Source organism: Curcuma longa, chromosome 15, assembly GCF_044706935.1.
Source record: "Curcuma longa cultivar G26 ecotype Majalengka, Jawa Barat chromosome 15, ITB_CL_G26_1.1, whole genome shotgun sequence".
Classification (NCBI taxonomy): domain Eukaryota; kingdom Viridiplantae; phylum Streptophyta; class Magnoliopsida; order Zingiberales; family Zingiberaceae; genus Curcuma; species Curcuma longa.
Genome location: NC_133875.1, coordinates 5,994,824 through 6,020,368, shown reverse-complemented (window position 1 = coordinate 6,020,368; position 25,545 = coordinate 5,994,824). Strand labels below are relative to the sequence as shown.

At 36.1% G+C, this 25,545-nt stretch overlaps 4 protein-coding genes across 8 annotated transcripts; 2 read left to right on the top strand and 2 right to left on the bottom strand.

Annotated features, from left to right (window-relative positions):
• The first annotated feature begins 653 nt into the window (after nt 1-653).
• On the top strand, nt 654-5,379 carry LOC141846408 (uncharacterized). The gene is made up of 6 exons (XM_074734441.1): nt 654-978; nt 1,584-1,676; nt 2,866-3,099; nt 3,223-3,325; nt 3,825-4,054; nt 4,912-5,379. The coding sequence occupies exons 1-6, from the start codon at nt 674-676 to the stop codon at nt 5,138-5,140; spliced, it is 1,194 nt and encodes a 397-aa protein (XP_074590542.1). The 5' UTR covers nt 654-673; the 3' UTR covers nt 5,141-5,379.
• A 1,475-nt stretch (nt 5,380-6,854) lies between these two features.
• Nucleotides 6,855-16,848, bottom strand: LOC141845780 (transcription factor TGA2.3-like). Of its 5 annotated transcripts, none has more exons than XM_074733788.1 (11): nt 16,369-16,848; nt 15,191-15,270; nt 12,780-12,853; nt 12,478-12,675; nt 10,659-10,736; nt 10,512-10,571; nt 10,071-10,148; nt 9,942-9,993; nt 8,686-8,957; nt 8,208-8,453; nt 6,855-7,394 (listed from the first exon to the last, which is right to left on the bottom strand). In XM_074733788.1, exons 1-11 carry the CDS (start codon nt 16,404-16,406, stop codon nt 7,248-7,250), a joined length of 1,323 nt encoding a protein of 440 aa, XP_074589889.1. In that variant the 5' UTR covers nt 16,407-16,848; the 3' UTR covers nt 6,855-7,247. The 5 variants fall into 5 exon arrangements, with proteins under 5 accessions (XP_074589889.1, XP_074589891.1, XP_074589892.1 ...); XM_074733790.1 differs by having other exon boundaries at nt 12,478-12,672; XM_074733791.1 differs by having other exon boundaries at nt 12,822-12,853.
• A 2,534-nt stretch (nt 16,849-19,382) lies between these two features.
• Nucleotides 19,383-19,798, top strand: LOC141845846 (sigma factor binding protein 1, chloroplastic-like). The gene has a single exon (XM_074733845.1). The coding sequence runs from the start codon at nt 19,395-19,397 to the stop codon at nt 19,758-19,760; it is 366 nt and encodes a 121-aa protein (XP_074589946.1). The 5' UTR covers nt 19,383-19,394; the 3' UTR covers nt 19,761-19,798.
• A 622-nt stretch (nt 19,799-20,420) lies between these two features.
• LOC141846792 (RNA polymerase II transcriptional coactivator KIWI-like) lies at nt 20,421-24,716 on the bottom strand. The gene is made up of 4 exons (XM_074734854.1): nt 24,557-24,716; nt 24,351-24,456; nt 20,783-20,805; nt 20,421-20,707 (listed from the first exon to the last, which is right to left on the bottom strand). The coding sequence occupies exons 1-4, from the start codon at nt 24,686-24,688 to the stop codon at nt 20,648-20,650; spliced, it is 321 nt and encodes a 106-aa protein (XP_074590955.1). The 5' UTR covers nt 24,689-24,716; the 3' UTR covers nt 20,421-20,647.
• Nucleotides 24,717-25,545: the final 829 nt, after the last annotated feature.

Sequence of the window (25,545 nt, the reverse complement as noted above, 5' to 3'; positions counted from 1 at the left end):
AAATAAATATTATTTTAAAATGGTGACTTATCTGAAGGTAGTCAATTTATATTATTTTTAATTGATGATCGATCTAATCAGTCAAGGAAATCTGAAGATCTAAAAAGAATCATTTAAAAAATCTACTAAAAAATATGTTCTTGCACAAATTAAAATATATTCTATACAAAAATATGATAAAGTGGTCTTTTAATTTTATAAAAAGGATTAATTTTTAACCTTCATTCTTTTCATAATTATTACAATGTATTTCTCATTCAATATTATATAATAATAAAAATAATATAATAGAGGATAAAAAAAATTAAAATGGGATATCAATGAGGTCCTTTTGATCTTTTTCAATTAGTTTAAACTCAAAAAAAGAAATGTAAATGTTTTTCTATATAATAATAATAATAATATAAAATAATTTAAAGGATTTTATTACTAATTTCCCATTAATAAAGTAATTTTTTACTGGTAATCATTAAAAAAAAAAAGAGAGGAGGTATCGAACCCTTGCATTTCACATGACAAAAGAACGCTCTACCTTCTAAACTACAACCCCATTCTGCTATTATAGGAGATGTATTAATAATAACAAATATTTAAAACTAGATCCACGAAAAGATGGTTCTTTTCTTCTGGCCTTCTGGAATCTAGTGGATAGCCACCGCGCACTCTCACCGCCATGGCGATCCTTCGGCTCCAAAGGGGCAAAGAGAAACCGAGATCCCTCGTCATACAACTATTCCTCGCCTCTGCCGCTGCCCTCGTGCTGCTCTGGGTTGCCTTCTCCACTTCGATCCCGGCTTCCCTGCTCTCCTCGTCCTTCGCGTCGTCGAGCGCAGCCGCCAAGGCGGCGACGGACAACAAGTACTTGTATTGGGGCGACCGCGTTGATTGCCCCGGAAAGCACTGCGATACCTGCGCCGGTTTGGGGCACCAAGAGTCCAGCCTCCGATGCGCCCTCGAAGAAGCCCTCTTCCTCGGAAGGTCCGTAGAATGCCTCTATTCTCTTCATTATTTGGTGGTATTGGAATTAGAAACATTAGGGGCTTCTGGGATTATGTAGCTTTGGGCAATTGCTCTGGATGTTAAAGTTCACTCCTTCCTGGTTTCCTCATGTTCTTGATGCGTATAAAATACTAATATTGCAATAATTTTCAACAGCGTCGTTTTCTTTTCTTTTTTTTCCTTTGGAGATTTCTTGATATATGTTCCTCTGATAGCTGTTTACTTTGTAGTTCAGCCATTGATATTCTTGTGGACGATCCTCCGGATCATGGGGAAGTTTCTTCTTCTGGTTCTTGCGTAGAACATGGAGGGTTCCTTCCCTCAAATTAACATCAATGGCTGAACTGTTACGAATTTATGAGAAGTTGGAAGGGTACATACAACACCGAGTATTAGATGAAGGGGAAAATCTGTTAACATAGTTTAAGCAGAAAAGAAGTGTGGTAAAAATGGAACTTTATAGTAAAAGTGGGTGCACTGACACTTCTCAAATCTCACGTTAATAGAAGACTTCTAGACTCTGAAGTATAATTTTATGGACTAATAATGTTTTTGTACTGACATTATTTTGGTTTATCTTGCAGAGTATTTGTGATGCCATCTAGAATGTGCATCAATCCAACACATAACAAGAAGGGGATCCTGCACCAAACCAGAAATCCAAATGCAGATGAAATGTACCACTTTTTAGTTCCCTTTACATTTTTTGAAGTTAATAGAAACTAATTTTTCATGGTCTGTAAGTTATAGTAGCTTTTATCCTGAATGATTGAATCTTAAACACATTTTTACTGGTACTCAGTTCCTTTACGTTATTTGGAAGTTAATAAAAATTAATTTCTTCATGCTCTGAAGTCATAGAGCTGTAACCCTGAATTATTGAATCTTAAACACATTTTTGCTAGTACTCATTCTACTTGGGGCCTTGTTCTACATATAAGCCATTGTTTGTCATGGATTATGTAAATTTAGTATGTTTGATGTTCTTTGTGGATTCATGTTGACCAAGTTCATGGAGACAACTCTTGTGACATTCAACTTCTTGAATGCAGCAGCACAAAAACCAAGAATCTCTTGAAGTAATTTAATTAAAGTTATATTATGATGCACCACTCAGTTGTTTGGTGACCTTTTTTTGACAAGTGGCACATATTGATTTTCTCTTCTGTAACTTTAATGCAACAACATTTATATTTTTTTCCCTTCTGTTTATTTAGTAAATAGTGGGCAAGCTTATGCTGATATACTCTTGTAATTGACTTTTCGTATCTTTTCATTTTCAGTAACTGACCAAATCTAATAGGTTGAACAGTGGGTTCCACTCCACTTTACTTTTTTTTTTTTAAATATCTTTTTTGGCTTCAGCAGCTTGATTTTCACCTTGATAGTAAATATACTCGTAAATTGAATGATGCACATTTCTCCTCTATATTGTTGTATGTAAATTAAATAGCATGTTTTTAGTTGGCTGAAACTGGAAATAGAGTCAGTCTTTTTTTGTGAGCTATTTTAACAATTTTAATAGTGTACCATGAATTTATGAACATTAGAAATGTCACTTCAATGACTTTTATGGAATCTCGTATAGCTTTTTGTTTGAAGTTTCTGTGGTGCATTTGTTTATCACACTCCTGTGGTGTGTTTGTCACTTCAATGACTTATATGGAATCTCATATAGCTTCAAATGCACAATCCAGATTAATTATCCTTTTTCTCCTTTTATCTTTCAATCAGTTTCTTGGGGAGAATTCTTATCCTGATTATCCTTTATGTATTTACTTGTCTTTAAATCTTTACATTTACATTAGTTCAATTAATGCAGTTGGTTTATCTCTAAGATCCTGTTATGGTCATTCAATTTTTTAGGTGGGCTACAAGCTCATGTCTTTTGGATTCTTTATATGATCTGGACCTCATTTCAAGTAAGGTACCTGTGATTTTGGACAACTCAAAGGCGTGGTTACATATATTGTCAACAAGTTTGAAATTAGGAAGAAAAGGAGTGGTACATGTAAATGGAGTTAGCAGGAGTGATCTCAAGGAAAAGAACCAGTACTCAAATGTGCTACTGATTAACCGTACTGCAAGCCCTCTTGCATGGTAATAATCCACAGATGTAATTTTCTCTATTTCCCAAAATGTCATCATGGTTAAATGGTTAATTACTTTGCTAGGTGATCTTTGAATCTTCAAGCTCTAGTCTTGACCATGATGAACATCCAGGTTTATGGAGTGCAAGGATCGCACCAATCACAACTCTGTTTTGCTACCACATGATTTTCTTCCTATGATGGCTTCCAGAAGACTAAGAAATGTGGCAGATAAGGTATTGATTCACCAATGTGTTGTTTGACTTGCAAACTAGATGACTCATAATTTGTATCTCATAATACAAGTACTCTTCGAGTCAAATTCACTTCTTTTTTGAAGTATGATGTTTTATGATATCCAATGAATAACTGGTGTTGGACTTGTGACCTAGTTGCTAGAAAAGAGTTGTAAACATATGGCCTGAGGATATGTGATTACTTTTTATGGCCGACAAAGGATGCATATCAAGATACTACTAGAGGATACAAAACATATGAATAACTTTCCATGTTTGCTATTAGTATAGAAGTGATAAGATTTAGTAGATCCATAGACTGACAAATATGAACTTGTTGGATCACACGCTTTGTAGGTTGTTTGCCTAGCAGACTAATGATCTTGATGTTTCTATGCAGTTGTTTTTTGGGGGGTGGGGGTGGGGTGTGGATATTTCTTTGTTTAGTCCTTAAAGTTTCTTAATTTGGATATCTGTTTTGAATAAAATTGTTTTGCAGATCAAACATTTACTTGGTGATTATGATGCTATTCATGTGCGACGAGGGGATATATTAAAAACTAGAAAAGACCGATTTGGAATTGAGAGGAGTCTTCATCCTCATCTTGATAGAGACACACGACCTGAGTTCATCCAGCAGAGAATTGTCAAGTGGATCCCACCAGGAAGAACACTGTTTATTGCTTCAAATGAGAGGTCACCTGGCTTTTTTTCACCACTCTCATCTAGGTATGTATGCAACATTGGCTTGTTTTGGGGTACTCATACTCTTCTTGATACATGTGCCAAAAATTAACTGTATATATCCAGTATAGACCTAGTTTCATAATCATAGTTATTTGCATGCTGACAAATTTCATATATACTTGCAAAACTTCAAAGGTACTATGATGGGAAAAAAAAACTAAAGAAATCAATTCTTGATAACTTCAGCTGCTCTATGCGCATGCTTGGATCACCTAGGAAAACTCATGCACATGGGTCCTGCATGCAGGACTTTGCTTGAAATAAGGAATTTGATCAAAGTCAGAAAATAATGATTTAGCCAATCATGTCACATCGAAGATGATTCTTAATGATCCATACTTGGTAAATGTTGATTGAGAAGAAATGCAGGTGTGAAAAAGAAGCATATGCAATCTGTAATTACACTCTTGCAATTGACAGAATTGTTATCCTAAAACAATTCTAATTTCTTTTGTATCAATCTCATGAAAAATGTAAATCCACGAGTACCACATGGTATGCCACAAATTTTGGATTGGACTGGGTATTTCATACAATCCTATTAGTTAGTTCTCGTGGTATTATTATTGTTTGACTGCTGGACGTCTGTGTTCTGGATTTGATTATGGCCTTCCTACACCCAGTTGTTGATCAATCTCCTAATCTGTTCCAAGTTGGTTGTTTTAACAGTTCTCTAACATCTATCCATAGCAGTTCTGTTGTTGTTTAAAATCATAGTCTGTCAGACAAACTCCTTTGCTTGATGTATTAATTTGGTAACCACTTCTACGTTAGCGAGTAACTATTGAATTGGATGTTGAATCTATTGATTCTTATATATGAATGCAAACTTTTAACAGGTACAAATTGGCATACGCATCAAACTTTACCAACATATTGGACCCAGTGGTCGAGAACAACTATCAGCTTTTTATGGTAGAAAGATTGATTCTGGCAGGTGCAAGAACATATGTGAAAACATACAAAGAAGATGAGAACGATCTGAGTCTTACAGATGACCCAAAGAAGAACACCAAGAACTGGCAAATTCCTGTTTACACCATGGACAAGGAGGGAACTGATCGATAGACTAAGGTGGGAGATGGAACTGCTTCAAACATCTAACAGATTGAATTTACGTGTGGATTCCTTGTTGATTTCACACTTTATAGAGATGCAATTTCTATTTGTTGAGGCAATGAGCTTAGAGATCATTACTAGTGATTTACTTGTAGTCAAAATATTTTTTGTTTTTCTTCTTTCAAGTTGTAAAAAATCAAATAAGATCTATCATTGAATGCAGATAATTGGTATGTTTGCTTTTCCAATTTAAACACTTCACATTTCAGAATCATCTTTAATTATATTGATATGATGTTATTATTCTGTATAATATTAGTTGTCTAATATATATTATGGAACTGATAATATTGAAATAATAATAACAATAATAGAAACAATAAAACAATGTAATAGGGAAAAATAGTAATAATAATAAAAAATATTGCTTAATAATAAAAAAATCTAATTTATATAAACTTGTCATTCTTAATTTGTTTTTTTAAATAGAGACAATTTTAGAATATTACCTTTCATCTATTTTCTATTATTTCACTTTCACCTTTTTCATATTTTAGAAATCTTATTTCAAAGAAATTATCTCAATAAACATTTTTTTTCAAAAAAAACTTTTATTTTATTTTTAAGAGAACAAAAAATCGAAATTGAATAGAAATGATCCAACCAAACAATCACATTCGATACCTTGCACGTCTTATCCTCATGACTCATCCATGACAGAAGATTTCGAGTGCCCAAAAATGTTCCGGACACTTGAAATAGTAACAGTGTCATATTTTATTTTATTTTTTAACTTACGATTAAATCATTTAAGATTTTTCTTTTAAGATTTAGGAGTTGAATTTAATATTAAGTATAAAAAATTTTTAAATAAAAAAATTTTAATTGTTCACGGAGTGTGTTGGATAAGAAATATAGAATAATAACTCGGCAAATCTCGTGAGAAATTTTTTTATGTATTTAATACTATAAAGGGAAAAAAAAATTTAAATGATTTAACCATAAAAATAAATGAATAAATAAATAACATTATTATTGTTCCATACGCTTAGAACACTTTCGAAAGCTTGGAACGATCTTTTATTGCACACTGCACACAGATATATATATATATATATAATTTTCATTTAAAAACATAGCTTTCATAATTATTTGCATCTCAAAATAAAAAAAAATATTATGTAATTTAAATCAAAACTACTTGATATATAAAAACACTTCACAAAAAATAAAACCAAATTTAAACTCATACTTTATCTTGTTTTTTAATTTAAAGTTATATAATTCATTAAATAATTTAAATTAAAAGTTATTTGATGATGGTATTTGAAGTATTAATAAAAGAAAGTGAAAGAAGATATAATTTTGAACTTGCCAAGAAAGAAAGAAAAAGAATTCATAAAATCCTCTTATCAAAACAAAATATCCTAAAAATCAACTTTTAAATGCACCTAAATTATATTTCAAATTTATCCGATAGACGAATCAAAACACCATTTAACTCTAAAATTAATCACGCAAAACTCGAACATATTAATTACAAAAAACAAAATCCTATATCTTTTCAAGTTCACCATTGCCCCCTCAACAAACACCTTGTAAACTCAGAATTAATCAAGACAACTTAAAATTTAAGAGCACATGAACAGGCAAATCATGGCCAAAGTGAGTTGCATGGATTTAGCAATTTTTATCAGGGAAAAAAAATCAAAAATATCCCCCAAAATTGAACATTACTTTACTGTAATATACAAAGAACACCTTAATAGCAACCCCAAATAGTCAGTAAGACAGCACCACAACGATAATCACATACACAAATAACGTGCATTTCTCACCTGAACATTACAAGATGAGTGAATGTATTATTGCAACCAATCGATCCCGAGCATCACAAGCATACAGAATAACAACACTGGTAGGGTTTCTTACATGGGCACGGTACATCGCGCATCACTGACGTCGACTTTCTCGTCGCTAGTATACAGTATCTTTGCCTCCGACAAGCTAATAAGCAACAACTAATCCATCCATGAGAGGAGCAAGCTACTCTACCGATGAGACAGTTCAGTTCTACAGTCATAAGTAATCAGAATGAGCAATCAAATTTAGCACCTCACTCGCGGGGCCGAGCAAGCCAAAGCGAGCTCAGCGCACGAAGGCGCGAGAGGTAGTCATGTATTGCGAGAAGTGCACGTGCAGACTGGCGTGTAGTTAGAATCCGATGCATTTGTTGCAGGGTTTGCTGCCGTAGGTTGTCGGCCTGAAAAGTGAACATGACGCAAAGTTGAGGGATAAGGATCTATGTGAATGAATGAAGAGTAACAAGAAAGAAAGATGGCATATCTGAAAGATCAGCAACCTTTAGAACATTCAAATGTCAAACAATGAAAACAGTTATCAAGATATTTTCTAAACCTTTTGCAGTTTAGTGGAGAAAAGAACACATTGCATAATTAGTTTTTTTTCTCAATAAACAAGAAAATAACTTGAACTTGACAAGAGGAAGCCATCTAAACCAATAAGCATCATTCTCCACTAATATTTTTGAATAACAAATATAACTGCAACCGTCTGATGCTTTAATTTGGTTCAACCAATTCCATCGCTCTTAGCCAATGATAATATAAAAGGACAGCCCGATGTACGAAACTTCCATCAATGTGAAGTCTTGAAAAGTCTATTGTACGCAGTTTTACTTTGATTTTACAAGAGACTGTTTTTGGAACTCATGACCTCAGCAACTTTACCATTACACTAAAGCTCCCCTTCTTAGCCAATGATAGGATCATAAAAAATAATATATATATATATAACAGATGACATCATATATAACATAATTAAACTAAAAAAACATATATGCAAATATAATGGAAAGTATTCTCGAACTCCATCTCATTTGCATCACCAAAAGCAAGTTTCTTGAAATATTTCATTTTAAAATATTATTTTCTAGAAGGTGTTTTGCACGAAACAAATGGGCGCCAAGCAAGAAGTACATTCTTTGCTCAAGTAGTTGACTAGTTCATATGGGCATCCTTTGTGGAAATAATAAATTTGAGAATGATTGATTTACCTGACGAAGAAAATTCTCAAGAGTCCCAAGTTTCCCCATCGCCATAGCCATCTGACCCATGTAGTTTGCAACATTCCCTGAAGATCCAGACGGGCCAAGAGACCCGGCTAATGTTTCGGCCAAAGATTGCTGCAATGCCTCCATCCCTTGAGAGAGAGCATCTTCAGCCTGCTGTGACGAATGCTGGAGGTTGCATATGCCCATTAGTTGCTGCTCTGTAAGAGGTTCCAGCTGATTTGCAAGTAGCTGCAAAGTAAAGCGCAGAGCGAGACAGAATTAGCGAATCAACAATATTAAAATTTAGAAAGGCTCCATAAATGTCTGATTTAGATATTTATGAACTCAAAAATCACAGGTCAGGATTATCACTAACATGCAAAAAGACAACACAAAAGCAATTGTTGCATATCTGATTGGGCAAGTTTCCAGTAAGACGAAAAAGAAAGCCACAGAGTTTTCAAACTATGAAGATCATCACCTTCAGAAGTTCAGATGAACGAAAACCCCCTAGCCATAGGAAACACCTTTCGGCTGGTGTCTTCCACATGCCTGATAGTATATGAAAGACATCTGCTTTGGCAGCAATGCCCTTTAGCCGAAATATCTCCTCATAATGTGACAAGACACCATCTACTATAGAACGAAGATCGTTTTCACTGGCATGAGCATTCACTGCAGCTCTTAATTCATTGACCTGCCGATTATGTTCTTCAAGCCATCGTGCATACTCTACATCAAAAGCTAAAGCCCCTGTGCAAGGATGATTAAAACAGTGAACAAGGAAGGGATGCAATTCATTAGATAGAAAATCAATTAGCATGAGATACAAGGTAGATAATATCCTTCGATGCAATTTCATATTTACACAAACAAATACAGTTAGTCTGTAATGGAAATGAATTTAGTTGAAACCAGCCTTGAACATATTCTTTTGAGCACAAGTGAATCCGATAGCACAGTTAATCCAGAATTGTTTACAATATCCATCCAACTTAAGAAAGACCTTGTCAACTAGGATGGCTGCTTGAATATCCTAAGGCTAAAGACATAAGTCAGAAATATTTTGCGAGTCGGACTATTAACATTTAACACCATATGAAAGTTAGTATAATAGAGAAGAAAGCACATGTCAATATTTAGAGTCAATGTAAAAACTGAACAAAAAATAGTAGAATTTATAAGCAATTATATGTAACACCAATTAATATTAAAATGTTAAATATCAAAAAGAGAACAGAAGTTAAGATGACAATCACATGTTCAGAGAAGATACAGACACAACTAGATGAAGAGATGTGAGGTAGAAAGAAACCAAAGTAAACACTACTAGATTACATGTGATTAAATGACTTAGGTATTATCAAATACTTGATGATGTAGACTAACATAAAACTTGGAAAAATATCCATGTAGCCAACCCAAATAGTCGAAAGGCATTGCTGTATCCATTCAATATGACAACAAAGAAGAATGAACATGAAATATTATATATGCTGCATTGACAGGACTTGATGGGTAAAAAACAAATTGAGAGTACATAGATATAACTCAGAAGGTTAAACTCGCATATATAGTTACTTGGCAAAACAAATGGTGTAACATAGCATGAAAATTTTGAAATAAATGCTATCAACACACATCAAAACCAAAATATGCCTTATTGTTATCTAATTTGCAAACATGACTATTTTGAAATACTTAATGTCTGGATTATAAACCATAATGGCAAATTACCATTTCCACCCACAGCATGCGATTGATCTGCTGAGCCAGAAATAAAAATCCCCTGCAGAAATAAAAATTTCAACCTGATTACGCATTCCACAATGCTAGAGGATAGACTAATGTAAAAAAAAGGCATACCTGTTGGCGTGCTCTTTGGAGCTCTTGCTCAAGCTGAGTAAGCTTCAATCTGCTACTCTCAAGTTGTTGCACGTAGGCCTTATAATTTTGAAGACAAGTGTATATATAAATAATTGAAATTGCATCTTACATCAGCAAATCATAGTTTCATGAAAAGGACAATAATAATAGAAATTCTGTAACGCCTTCCTAGGATGTGCTACAACATAAGAATTTTCTCCATGCCGAAACAATTAGCGACTGTTGCAATAAGCACTAGTTTAAGAATGTTTGAGAATAACTAGATGGAGATTTCACATTTGCATCAGCGACCTGATATTGACTAATTTGTAAAAAAAAATAAGATTATAAGAATATATATTTTTTCCTTTAAAGGGCATCCCATGCAAGCTTGTACAAGTTGAGCAGCACTAAACTTGTAATTGAAATCTCAATGGGTACCTTTTTCCTTAACCGACTTTTTCTGGCAGCTTCACGATTTTGAGCAAGTCGGCGAAGTGTCTGTACAAACATAATATCCGATACCAACTCACTGATATGTTTAACATATATATGAAAACACCATGGAAAAAACAGTAAATGAATCACCTTTTGGTCCAGTCTTTTATCCTTTGACCTGTCACTAGAATCAGATGCTCCAGCTACAGCAAGTTGTCCTTGCTCTAACTGCAAGGGAGTATTGCAATTAAAAGGAAAAAAACATGCATTGAGAAAAATTGCAATAAGTGAACTCAATTGTCAAGATAAAGAGATATATACACATATCGTCATCAAACAAAATATTAGCATCGGCGAGTGATGACCACATATCCTCCAAGCTATCAAATGCCATGGAAATATACACATAAGCTAAACCATTGATCATGGTCATCCCATGTTTCTTTTTATATAATCATTTATATAAACTTTTTGTTCTTCCATAAGATAATAGGTTTCTTTACAATCAGCTCAGGCTCAGCTTGTAATGTAACAAGTCAACAACACCCTGTTAGTCCCAACAATTTAGAGACACAACTCTCAAAATGTTCCCTTAAAATTCACATTCAATTACATCCCAATTCATATGATAAAATTTACATATCCAATTCGTAACAACATTGAGCAAAGACAAACCAAGAAAGTTCCAGAGGAAAAGAATCCACCTCCTGTAGGCATAATTAGATTTGGTTTATGTTAATGCATGCTTGCACGAAGAAGGAATGGTTTAAGATATTCAATATATTATAACAAATACCTCGAATTGGAGAGATGACTTATAAGTGAAGCTCTAGCTTATCATCTTAAGTGTCTTTTATCCGAAAGATAAAGAACTTAATTTGATTTAACTGAGCCAATTAGATTCATAGGGGTACCATAATAGGATAGTAGTCAAATTTTAAGATTGTCTTGTGACTGCATCAACATGACAAAAAGGTTGCAAAAAATATATCATCTGGAAACATCAATAAGACACATCTGGTGGGAAGCACAAACAATGAACTTAGTGGAAAAATGTAAATAAGACAACACACAAGCAAAAGAGTAAATTTGCTAGTTATCAATGGATAGAGGGTTCCACGGGGTCTTTCTTAAAATTGAGTAATCTACATCAGCTATATCAAGCACACACAAGCTCATAAGATCAGAGGTTGAGGCAAATTTGCAAGTCAATAACAGAGGTTGAGGTACATTTGTTAGTTAGTGATGGAGCAAACAGAGAAGAATAGAACTGCTCAAAAGCATCTGGAATCAACTACATCAAGCACACAAGCTCATCAGATCAGAGGTCGAGGCAAATGTGCATTCTAAGAGTATCAATTTTGATTTGTAGAGGATCATTTCAGACAGCATATTCAAGCAACTACCACATCAGACTTGATCCTACTAGTGACTTCTCGATAGTGGTCAAGATTAAAATATTATTAAAATAGGATCGTAAACATAAACATAATAAAAGAGTTGAATAGATTCAAAACAATGGGATAAAAAATGCAAGCTGCTTAAGAGAATAAGATAAAATTGTGGTTAAAAAGATGGAAGAAGATAGAGGTACCTTGTTGTGAGGAGGAGGATGTTGTAGGGAATAGTGGTAAAAAGAGAGGGGAATAGGTACAAAGATAGGGGAAAATATTATAGGGCTATAAAGATAGTGAATCGGATCAAGTTGTGCCCCATGGCCAGACCAAATTCTTAACTGACTTAAGACTCATCCCACATAAAATCATGCAATCTTTGTAAATTGTAAGATGAAGAATCATGCATACAGAAGATGCAAAATAATAAAAGACGAAAGCATTGTTAAACAGATATGCTTAGAAACAGGATGAGAGAGCAGTAAAATTGTCTGATGTTTGAACGATGAATCATATAACTAAATGGTTGTGATTATTTATAATTTTCAAAACATAAACAGAGTAATCTGAATCACCATCTGATTCTTTTCATCAATGTCCAAGTCTGTGGAGGTATCTGTCCTAGGACTAGCATCTGCCATTGTTGAATCTCCCCAATTCTCAAATTGACTGCTCAAAAATAATAAGTGAGGTTGTTGTCCCTTCTGTTGATGTGACCTCAAAGATTCAACCTTAGAAGCTGAAGCTGTAACACCAACGGAAGCTAGAGGCTGCTGTGAGGAATAGGAAATAGAAAAATAAGAAATTGGCTCTATTAAACAGTACTTTTGACTGTATAAACTTGCAAAGAGATGTGCAGCAATAAGAGAAATGATACTTGAGTGAGAGGGCCAAATTGAGAAGGATATGAAATGATTACTTGTCCGCTTTGTTTAGTTGTAGCTTCAAGATCTGCACAGAAAGTAATGCTATAGCAATTAGAAATATATCTCATAAATATAGCTAATCTCGACCTGCCAGCAAATGATAGATATTTTAGCATTCAACAAATCTTCTTTTAGACCAAATTTGAATATACTTAGCATGGATTCAACAGTCTCATAGTGCTTTGATCAAATAATGAATATTTTAAAATATGATATTAGTAACATCATGAACAAAAGAGACCTCAATTATTCCTATGAAGGAATTCAAATATTTAGCAAAATTGCAAAAGTAAGCTTGCTAATGATTCAGAACGCACAGCATTGACTTTGTGCACACTAGGCTAATTCAAAGTAAAACAGTACTAGATTGTATTGGAAAATATAACAATTATATATGAGAACTCATTTGATAACTAATGTAGCTATGATGTTACACGAGAAAGAAAGAGACCTACCTGGATGTTTAATGAAAGTATCAACCATACCCAATTTGGAGAAGGTGAAGCACAAATGCAATGATTTAGTGTAACAATTGAAGGGTTTAGGTAGCACTGTGTGATGTAATTCAGAATTTTATAAGTTTTTTAAGAGTTTATTTTGATAGCTCCTTTTGTTTGTGGGAATAAGTTAATTAAACAATTTTAGATTTAGTAGTTGTCTTGGTTAGATAATATGGGATTTGTCTCATCTACAATGCAGGGTTTCCCATCTTGGGATTTGTCCAAAAACAAATGAACCCAAGTTGTAAAGGAGAGAAAATCTCTGGAGCTGGCACCAATATTAGCACTCAAGAACGCAATCTATGCCACTACTTCACCCAAAGAACCTTTTAAGTGAATCTCAAAAGTTGATCCACCTAGGAAGCCTCCTCATTTGCTCCTCAAGAGAGACTATAAGAAATAGTGGATATAAAAGGAGATTGAGAATATAAAAAAGTGGCCATCTATCCTAGAAAGGGAAAATGTTGCAAGAGAAAGATCAAAAGAGGGATGAGAGAGGATAAAGATACTTCGACAAGAGGCAATGAGAGAGAGCCAGGACAACTTCAATGCATGAATGGACTGATACATGAAATGAATGAAAGAACCCACTAAAAGCAACAAACATGATAAGAGCAGCACTGAGATGGGATCTTGCAATGGGAAGAGATGCCTTGCTGACCGATGAGCAGGGAGAAAGTTGACATGGGAGATACAGTTTCCAGTCTTTCACTTTCTTTGTGAAGCCTATTTTTTCTCTTTATCGTCTTGATCCTTTTTATAATGAACATTTGCTAGTTTCTCTTGAGCTCTACTTGGGCCTATGCTAACTGCAATTAGGCTCAAGAATTAAGCAGCAAGCACGTCACTAGAATGTTGGGGTTGGCACATGTCTAGAATTGAGCAAGGGTCAACTTGATTGGAGCATTAAACATAGACAACTTGAGGGAGGAGGGAAGTGATATTGGAGCAAAAGGATGGGGGCAAATGAGAGAAGATGACAACGTTCCCAGACTAGGGATAATCCTATATTCCTATGATGCTTGAGGTGATTTCCATGCATGGTTGCCTAACTGGACTGTGTTGCATACAAGCATGAATGAACATAAGATATAAGTGCTCAGTTGCCTGGTTGGAACTCTGGTGAAGAAAAGAGAATTTAAATTGTGATATAAAATGACAAATGATGAAGGCCATGAGGGCTACAAAGAAGGTGAACTGCAAGACATTATATAAGAGGGTGGCTGTATCAATGTGCTGAAAAGAGTTGAACTCTTGAAATGATGATGGCCAATTACAGTGGATGAAGAATTTCAGTGATGACGATTGATGAGTGCTTGCAAAGTATGAGAAGGGAAACAGGGTAGAGAAGGTGAACGGAGAAAAGAAAGGATGTTGTTTAGGAGGTGTGGAGGGGAAAAGTCACACTAACTACATCAAAACTATGTTATTCCTTAGCTTGCTTTGATACTGAGAACAATTACATTACTGTAGTCATAGATTTAAGAATATAGCATTATAACAGATAGCTAAACAAGTCACATGGTCTTTAAACTATCTATTCTACAAAATTTCCATTACCAAACAAGCTAGTTCAGAAACAACTAAAATACATCAATATGAAACTATCCACTTCACTTATGAGATGGTAAATGTAATAATTTTATTAGATAAAGTTTGAATTGAAAGAGATAAAATCTTGTATGTGACAAGAAAAACTTTCAGATACCTGATGATTGGCAGTTAATTAAGTCAGAAGAAGAAACTGCCTTAATGTAAAAAAAAAAAAAAAAAGTCTGCAGAAAATGCTGGTAGTTGTGTTGCTTATGTAAGCAATCAGAAAATAAGCAAGAAATCACTCCTGCTGAGGTCAGAAGCAGTACCGTTATGAACTGCAATAGAGTGCTTGAGCAACCCAAAGCATGATTCTCTGGATGGATTTGTTGTGTTTCCCTCTGTACTGCTGTGTGAGAAATTAGACATTAGATGAACAACAAAGAAATTTTAAATTGAGTGGAATTTTAAAGGTTTAAATGTGAGGGGTGGATCTTCAAATAAAAAAGTGACAATCTGAGAACCTTCAAAAGTTAAAGCAAATTGCGGCATTTCTCATAAAGGATACCCTTCTCTTCATCTACATAAATTGGTTGTGGTTCCTTCTGAGACATCTAAGGTATTATGGTATGTGGTATAGAATCTTATGATTAAGTAACCTTTTGGGGTTAAAATGCAACATGTGGAAGACTTACTAATCTTCAAGGCCGACATAATAATTTTGTTGTTCAATGTGGAACATTTAGTAATCTCCAAGAACATAAACAATAACATGGTATAGGATACAGCATTTATTTAGAATTTGATATTTCAAGTCGAAACCAAATGTGTGACTAGTTGTCTTCATTTTTGAAATAAAAAATGAGCTTATTTTAAATCTGAACCTGCAGAAGGTTCATTGGAATTATCATAATAATCTGTGCAAGACAGTCTTTGCAATCAACAAAAACCATTAACTGTGATCAGAATAATCATCTACTTCAAACTAAAAGCAATAGATGAAACTCAAATAGCATCTAGCAAAATTGTACTCGAGAAAAAATGTTCACCAACTCATAGATAGAAGTTGCTGAGGGATACATGGATGATAGAGCTACCTTCTGGATATGCGTTTTACCAAAGAAGATTACCAACAACGATTCTGCCTAATCATCTTTATTTTCTATTCTTGTAATCGAAACTGAACATGAGAACCTCTAGTGCATCCGTGGCCTCGAGAAAGCTATATGGTACACGATTCTATGCATTTTTAGGTCATTGATACTTAATTCATTAATTTATATTCCAGCACGCAGAAGAAACTTCAGACCAACGATAATCGAAGGTAAAACCACAGTTTCCAAGTTCAAACCCTAGAAAAAGTGGAGGCTAACATCAACAAAAACGAGAAGGGGTAACGATCAAACTAGTCCAAGCAAATTGGAATTAAGTAAAGTAATGGAAGTAAAAAAAATACAAAATTTATCATCAAACAAAGTAGATATGGTCGGGAGAGTTAAGCGCATACTTGTTCTGAACCCCCGCCGACGAAGCAAAGCTCGGCATCCGGGAACTCGGGAAGCGCTAGCTCACCATCTCCTTCTCCAAACCCACCAATCCTACTCATCAATCGTCACCATCACAGCAAAACCCGCCGCCGCCAGCAAAGAGTGCTCTTAAAAGACCGCCAAAAATTTCAACTTTCCAATCCCAGAATACAACTGGCTAATCCTGGAGGCAAAACTGGGAGCAACAACTTAACGCCCAACAAATCCAACCCAAAAAGGAAAGACCCCGTTGCTACAGCCTCCAAAACCCTAGCTTTCGAGGGGCAAACATTATGGCCCCTCCTTCCAACTACAACTTTGACTCCACTCTTCGATCTCTTGTGCGCTTGTTTGTTCACTTCCTTCGCTGATCGACCAAACAAAAGAAAATTAGAGAATATTTTGAATTTTGGATGAGGGGAGAGAGAGAGAGATAAGATTGAATCGAACGAACGATCTTGAGGAAGGGGTCACGCTGGACTGGAGCAACGCGATCAAATCTCCTCGCGCTGTCGTTTTCTTGAAAGGGCCAATTTTTTTCCCCCTTTCTTTTGTCATGTTAGTCATTAGTTCTAAGTTTGGAAATCTGTAATTCGAAATTTTATTTTACTAATTTACTACTCGATCAGTCTTCTTTGAAGAACAATCGATCTTCAAAAAAAAAAAAATTTTTTCAATTTCTTTGAAGAAAATTTTGTCAGAATTAGTATTTTATACAAGAACAATTGCGTGTAAATCTTATAAAGATAAAATAAACATGAGTCAATGACTCGATATAAGAAATATTTATTTTTGTAAATGTATCTGGGATGTTTGGAATAAACAAAAAGATAAAATTAGCGGTTAAAATAGGAATCAGATGTGTATTTTACACTCTGTTCTGTTTAGATGGTGGCCGTGAGAGAAGGTTTATTAACGGAATAGGAAGAATAGAGGGGAAGAGAGGGAAAGGGAGGGGGAAAGGGAAGGAAAGAAGGAAGGTTCATTAATGTAACATATGTTATATTATTTGGGAGGAAAAAAAAAATGAAGATTAAATATATAAAATTATAAAAATACCCTTACTTCTTAAAATAAATCTACATGTGAAAAAAAAATGTATAGTTCATTAAACTAATATAAGATTTTTCTTGTCAAAACTACCTTGTAATATCAACTAAAATAAATATTTACGACTTAAATAAATAAAATTTTTTAAAGAAATAATAAGTAGACATACAATAAGTATGCAAAATATAGAATCTGTATATTTTGGTACGACAAAGGATAAATCAGTATTTTTATGTATATTTTTATAAAAATTTATTAATGTAAAAAAGGAGTGAAAGAATCGTGCTCAACTAGAGAAATTTAAAAATTTTAGATTAAATAAATTATTTGAGAATTAATATGTTAAAACAGGGATAAGATTGGAACAAATAATATTTAGAGTTACTTTCACTTTCCTTACACCCCAAATTGGAGTGTAAGAAAATCTCCCTTTTCATAGGTAAGGAAGATTAAAACTTACCCTTTCCTATCCTTCCTTCCTCTTCCCTCACTTCTTTACAAACAAGGTTCACAGTTCCCTTCCCCTTATTTACCCTTCCTTTCCCTTCCATCACCTCTTCCCAAATAAAGCGTTAAGAAATATGAGAACTAGGTGTCTTTTAGAAATTTTATACTTTTAAATGTGTCCTTTGATCAATTGTCGTAATTTTGATCTCAAATATACTTTGTTTACTGGGAAGAACATATCAATAAAAGGACAAAGGGTAGAGGAGAGGACTCGATATTATTCTTTCTTGTTTCTTCTCATATTTGTTCAAAATTAACATAGACAATCAACTCTACACCTATTAAAAAAATATATAATCATATAATTTTTTTAGTTACTTAATCATTAATTTTAATGCTTGGCTTCCTTGACTATTAAACCTTATTTTTCTCAAAGAGATAGTAAACTAAATAAAAGAAATTAAAAATTAAAAGACAAATAAAGTGAAGAGAAAATGATATAAAAGAATGATTCTTTGAGATTTTAAATAATATATATAAATGAAGTTTGGTGGATAAATTATACAAGAATAACTTCTTAAATTTATGTAAATCAACATCAAAATTAAAAATAATATATTATTTCACAACTTCTCTACTACATGACCCTAATTTTCTTTATAAATTGAAAATAAAACTTATTCTTTATAGAAATACCAGCAATCAATTAACATGAAACTTGTAACACAAGTTAAAAGGAAATGGTTTAAGGAAAAAGTCAAACCGCCAATCTTGACCAAGAGTTTGACCAAACATTTCTTCAATGATTTCATTTTGCAGATTACCTTGATTTTTTTTCCTTTTATCGATTTGGTCCTCACATAACTTGACACATCCAAATTTAGGGAGCCAAATATATATATGGAAACCTTCAAGGGGCAAAGTGAAATGTTAGCCATGATATTGCATGTGGCTTTGAATGACAATTTAATTATTTATTTATATTTAAAATATGGAGAATAAAATCAGATGAATTTATATTGACAAAGTGTGGAAATTTTTACTAGTGTTAAAAGAGTTTACATTTTTTTTAATTCAAAAATTAAAATAAATATTTTTAGCATTATATTCTATATTTTTATTTGTTCACATCTAGATGACGTCATCACGTGCGTCACCGCCCGAGGCTTCCTTCCTCGTGCGTGCGGCCACCTGGCGCGCTTGTCTGTCTGTCGTCCATTGGCTATTTCCGTGCCACGTAGGGTCCGGATCGGCATTTTTCACTTTCGACCTTGCATTTTCTAAAATGCCAAGAGTTTCGTTATTCGAAGCACGAGCTCTTGACTGCGAAATGAGAATAGCGAAACTAACGTGGGCTTTCCTAAAAGGGCCACGTTGTTATTAAAAGGTTCGTCTGTTTCATGGAATCGTTTTCGAGCTTATTTTCGAGGAAATTAAGCAATAGTACACTATAAATGCTCATCATCATTCAATAGTTTACTTCGCCGGGCTTCTGCAACTCAGAGCAGTCATGAAGGCCAAGATTACGAAGAACAGGAGGAGAGGGATCAAGGTGGTGTACATCTCCAACCCCATGCGGGTCACCACCACCGCCGCCAGCTTCCGCGCTCTGGTGCAGCAGCTCACCGGGGCCGACTCCACCGTCGCCGCCGACATGGCCAACTCAGCCTCCTCCTTCGTCGACGTCGTCGACTACAACGGCGTCGTGCATGGCCACCCGCCGCCGCCGGCGGCGGATTCGAGTTTCCATTCGGTCGTCGGACAGCCGATGTTATTGAGCGATCAGATGTGGAGCGGGACGGCGCCGGTGGTGGAGGAGGAGACTCCGTGGGAGGTGTATTATGGGTCGCTGAGAAGGTGGATTTTGGATGATTAATAATTAAATAAAAATAGTTATAGGTAAGAATATATTTGGCGTTTATATATGTGCGAATTTTCTAATAGCAAATACGTTCTTTGAAAATTAAAGAAGGTTCGATTTTTATTATTATTATTTTTGTAGAAATGAAAAATATATTCAAAAAATTTAACACACGTAGTAATTAAGCAAATATGAATATGTCTATGAAATATATTAGTTCTCCGTAGAACTGTCAAACAGATCAATCCATGATGAAATGAATCTATCTTATTAAAAATTCATCATATGACAGACATGAATCAAACTAACCCATCAATTTGACAGATTAAAAAATATCTAACCCAATTCAACCCAAGACTGATTGCGAGTTAGACGAGTCAATCCATGAACATGTTAAAAAAAATAGTAAAAATTTTAAATTTGAATTACACTTTAAATTGGTAAAGTTGAAAATTTTAAATTTGAATTATAATTTAGACGGATCAAACCCATTAATTCATTGAATTTTCTACTTTAATTTTAAAATTTAAAATAAATAAATAAACTTTCTCAATCCACAAATCAACCCAAGTCTATCGCAGACCAACCCAAGTCCGCCACGGGCGAATCCACGAGGATCACGGGCCAACTCATCTTAAAATGGATTGATAAAATTTTTAATCCAACTCGTCTAAATTGCTTGGTGGGACAAATCAATCTGACGGATCCAACTCAAATTGACAGTTATAGTTCTCAGTCTAAATAGTATCATTCCATTGTTTCCAAGTTTATATAAAACTAATTACACCGTTAGTGTTCTTCACATTATCAAAATACCAAGTCGCAGTAGTAATCCAAGATCCTCATCATTAAAGCTTTTAACTCCAAAACACCAATTTAAAGTCCTCCCAAGATCTTGTAAGCTACGAGTTTTCCCTCACTGCTTCATCGATTGCCTCGACATGTTCAAGCAGAACTTTCCACTGCACATAAAAATGATGATGGGCAAGTGAAGAACACAAACACAGACACAAACACAAATTAGAATTGGTGTTCACCTGATCCATCGGCAGCGATATACCTGAAGAAAATAAGCACAAGCAATGATCAGTGGGACACGAGAACAAATAGATAAGTATAGTAATGTTCTATGATCCAAGTGTATCAGGCATGCATAATTCCCCTTAAGATATATAGTCATCTTTTTGGTGGAGTGTTGGTGTTGAGTCAGGTGGTATCAAAGAAGAAGCTTCATGATGCATCAATTAGAAGTTGGTTTGGTCATTGTACTCAAACACCTCTTGGTGCTCATCCCTCTCATCACATCACCATTGCAGGCACCTGTTCTGTCTTCCACTCTTTCACAGCAATCTAACTTCCTGTCTTCTATCTTGTGACCTAGCCATTCGCTAGCTTTGCTAGCCCACTCGAAACTTTCCGCTACAACCATCGTCAATTCCTTTCTTGTTTCCTTCTCTTTCACCTAGCAACCACGACTCAGTCCCATTGCACCCTGTGACCATCTATGAACAACTATTTCTGATATCTATGAGTCGATCGAGGTTCTCTTTTACTCAAGTTGCCTTCTTTGAATGCTAACACCATCTTCACTAGGTCGTTCTCCCGCCGATAACCTCATGACCATGCGACTCTGCCTCTCGTTTGCACTTGATTTCACCATTTACTTATTGTAGAAAGTGTTGTATTTAATCACTTAGAGTGTGTTTAATTGTAATTTGTATATGTGGATACAAATCGAACCCATTTAAGTGATCTAATTAAGATTTATTGGGTTTCAGATTATTAGATGTGAATTAAATATGTAAAATCCGTTAGTCCGTTCCATTATTATCAGATGTGGATTAAATATATAGAATCTATTAGTTTGTTCCGTTATTATCGGATATGGATTAAATATGTAGAATAGGTCAATCCGTTCCGTTATTATCTATGGACTGATAACGGATCGAATTTCTATATATAGAGTTTGGTCCCTAAGGGTTTAGGAAAAACTGACATCCCGCTTTCGTTTCCGACGAAGGTGTTATGACGCCATCATCTTAATTCCCTTGGAGGACCACCCTCTTGCTTCTGCTTCATCTTTTTTCACAGGGATCGAGCAATTGACGTTACAGGATAAGGACAATGGCTCTCTAATCAAGTTCCTTGTCGTTATTTATATATTTTTATGTTTTCATTGAGACTAGATCTTTATTTTATTTGTATTTCTAATTATTCAAGTTCTTATTTAATTTATAGAACTTATACAGTTTATGATTTACAAATTCTTTCAGAAAGATCAAAGGAACCGATCTTCTTTGCAGAACCCATAACCCCAATATAAGCTTCTTCTTCTCCATTAGTGACCATGCTCATGCGATCCTCGTCACCCTCTCCGCTCCACCGGATATCTTATCAAAACTTAGTCACATCCTCTTCTCAGTACTAATTGCACAAAACCATTGTGAACAGGGGTTGTTGGGTTATTGTAGATCCTCTACCATAACCCAACTCGACAAAATTTAAACTAGAAAAACATGACAAACAAATAGGAGGATGAGTAAATGATTGTGTTTTTAGTAGGGTGGAAGTAAGGGTGTGTCTGCGAAATTCGGTAAATGGAAAAAAAAATTGTTGACTAAACTAACATGAATTAAGCAAAATTAATTTTCAAAGGGGAGGTACAAAAACACCAAGGCAGTAGGGATGTAATCTGTTGTTGAAATTGCCATGGAAAATCTTCAATCAGGCAATGTGATCTTTTGTGTTGGATTGGATCCAACCTTTGAAGAAGAGGATAACAAGGTCGGCAGTGGGGGGTTTTAAACAGGATTTACTATAGCTACAATAACTTCTTTTAAATCGCTGCAAGGGCTGACATTAGGACTTGGTCTCAAGAGGAAAGAATTCATATGGTTGCTTGAGGAGATGGTTATCATGGTCACCAAGATGAGGCAGGAAACAAGGGTGGTCAGTAAGTGTCGAGTTAAAGTAGAAGTGCGCGTTTTGCATGGGTGTCGATGTGTGATTTCACATAGGCATTGGTGTGCTGGGCTTCCACAATGCATAAGACAACGATGTATTGAACTCACATGGGTAGTGTTTCGGCTAATACACTGTGGATGGTCAAGACATCAATTCACAAATTACTGACGTATATGCTTCTTGAAAATAGTTGTCAAGAAAGATGAAGAAACTTGAAAAGCACTCCAAAAGAGAGTTAGAATTACACCGAAGGTAGGTTCTGGCAAACCACTCCGACGCTCAAATTAGAGTTTTGCGTGAGGAAGAAGTTTAATACTTGGGGAAGTTAGGGTTTATGTGTGCATACCTGTGCCCATGAGTATGAACCACCTTTTTATAGTAGTTGATCTTCGAAATATTAGCATCTGTTTTAGGAAATATTCTGAAATACTTGTTCTAGTTTAAAAGGATTCTATCAGTTTTTATCTTTTGGGGATATTTTCTTATTTTTCGAAAGAGATAGTCTTGGGCTCTTCTGATTGTGCAGGCTGACCATCTCCTGGGATTAAGCAGATGCTTAAGGTTCAGCACATGATGCCGAGGGAATAACGAGGAAATACCGAGGCCCGAGCAGAAGTCGGCACGAGATGTCAGAGGCATGTCGAGATCGGAGCTCGAGGTCGGACTTGAGTCTGAAGAGATCAACACGAGACGTCGGAGACATGCTGATATCAGAGCTCAAGGTCGAACTAGAGTCTGGAGAGGTCGGCACGATATGCCAAGACCAGAGCTCGAGGTCGAACTTGAGTCTGAAAATGTCAGCACAAGATGTCGGAGACATGCCGAGACCGAAACTCTAGGTCGAACTCGAGTCTGAAGAGGTCGGCACGAGATGCCGAGACCGGAGCTCGAGGTCGGACTCGAGCCTGAAGAGGTCGGCACGAGATGTTGAGACTAGAGCTCGAGGTCGGACTTGAGTCTGAAGAGGTCGGTGCGAGATGCCACGACCAGAGCTAAAGATCAAGCTCGAATTCAAAAAGAGGTCGGTACACGCTGTTAGAACTTAAAATCAGGAACCTGATCTGTAACCAAAATCAGGACTTTTACATTTATCCTACTATTCTCCCTATGTTTCTCTAAACCTCTTCTTCCTTATTTTAAGGTCACGTAGCCGTCCCGGACTATCACATGACGAGCACGTGGTCACTTAGAGACTCCACCGGATCAGGCACAAATGCAGTAGTGTAGTGCTACGAGCAGATAGGTTGGTGCAGGTGGACATGGAGCAGCAGGAGAAGACCCGAGGTGTGGGTTGAGTACTTGACAATAGGGAATACAATTGGTTCTCCTGCCCAAAACAGAAAAAGGATGTAGCAGTGGTAGTCTGCAAACAGGGAGGGAAAGGGGGACTCTATGTATCATTATCAACTCTTTAGTTACACAAAGAGGAAATTTCTTCCAAACAAGGGATGAATATCCTTTCCCCCCTTCCTTCACCCCTCTCTCTATCTTTACAACCCTACAGTTTGTATTATGGACTTGGGATTCCAATTCCTTTATTAAGAAGAGAAAGGGAACAAATCCAGTATGCATTTCCTAATCCTACTGTACAAATCAAAATTGTAAAGCTAAGAAATGAATCGGGAGTTGAAAAGAGTGGACCTTTCTTCCCCGGCATGTCCTTGCCGTCCTTCGCATAGAACTCTCTGATGTCCACCAGGACGTTCCCCTGCCACTGCCGCACCGAAACCTTCCGATTCTTTGAAATCTACAACTCGTATATCATCAGATGAAGAAAGAAATCCAGGACCTCACCTGTTCCAGAACAAGAAAAGGCATCTAGGGTTGCCAGCAGCGGAGGACCGTACCTCACAGACGGTGATGCCATCCTCTCCCCCGCCGTCTTCAGAATCCCTCTTAGGGAACTTCCTGGAGCGCGAAGCTTCAGCGTTGCCAGCAGACTCTCCTTCGGCCTTCCTCTTCCAGCCTTTCCTCCACATATCTGCTGCTACACTCCCGCCGCTCTGCCTCTCCCTTATTATATATATATATATAATGATAAATGGTATGAAAATGCAAAATCCCAAACACATCTAAGGCATGGAGATAGGATTCAGACCTTATGTATATCATGTTAGAATTTTATACTGTATTTTCATACAATCTATTATTGTTATATATATATATATATATATATATATATATATATATATATATATATATATAGATTTTCTATGTTGCGCGACGGAATTTATGTAACTTGTGCGTGACAGCCCCGACTCCCAGCCACTCTCGTCGTCGCCGCCTCGCCATCCAACTATCAGAGACCGCTGGATCAAGCCCGATTGACGCGCCACTCGCCGGCGTGCCGATCGGCACCAGATTCCGACCACAATCCGATCGGAATCCGACGTCGGTCGGCGCGCCGATGAGTGGCGCGTCGATCGGGCCCGATCCGATGGTCGGCGGTGGTCGGTCGACGAGGCGGCAGTGGCGGGTCAAGCATAGAGAACACTGTGCATTTCCACTTTTGAATGGCCAGATTTTCGCGATCACGCGTGATGGACGATGATCCCACTGTCGCGCACGGATGCGTACGAAGTCGGCGCGCAGCATAGCAATTCTATATATATATATATATACGTCGCTGTTGTCGTCCTCGTTGCGCTGTTCAACCACCGTTGATCGCCACCTCGGCAGCGATCGACGCGCCACTCACCGGCGCTTCGGCCCGCGCCGGATTTAGGCCAGATAGTAGCCGGAATCCGATGTAATTTACTCGAAAAACGCCGCCCCCACTATGCGCCACTGTCGACGACGATTGGGCCGAATTCCGACCACGATTCGACCGAAATCG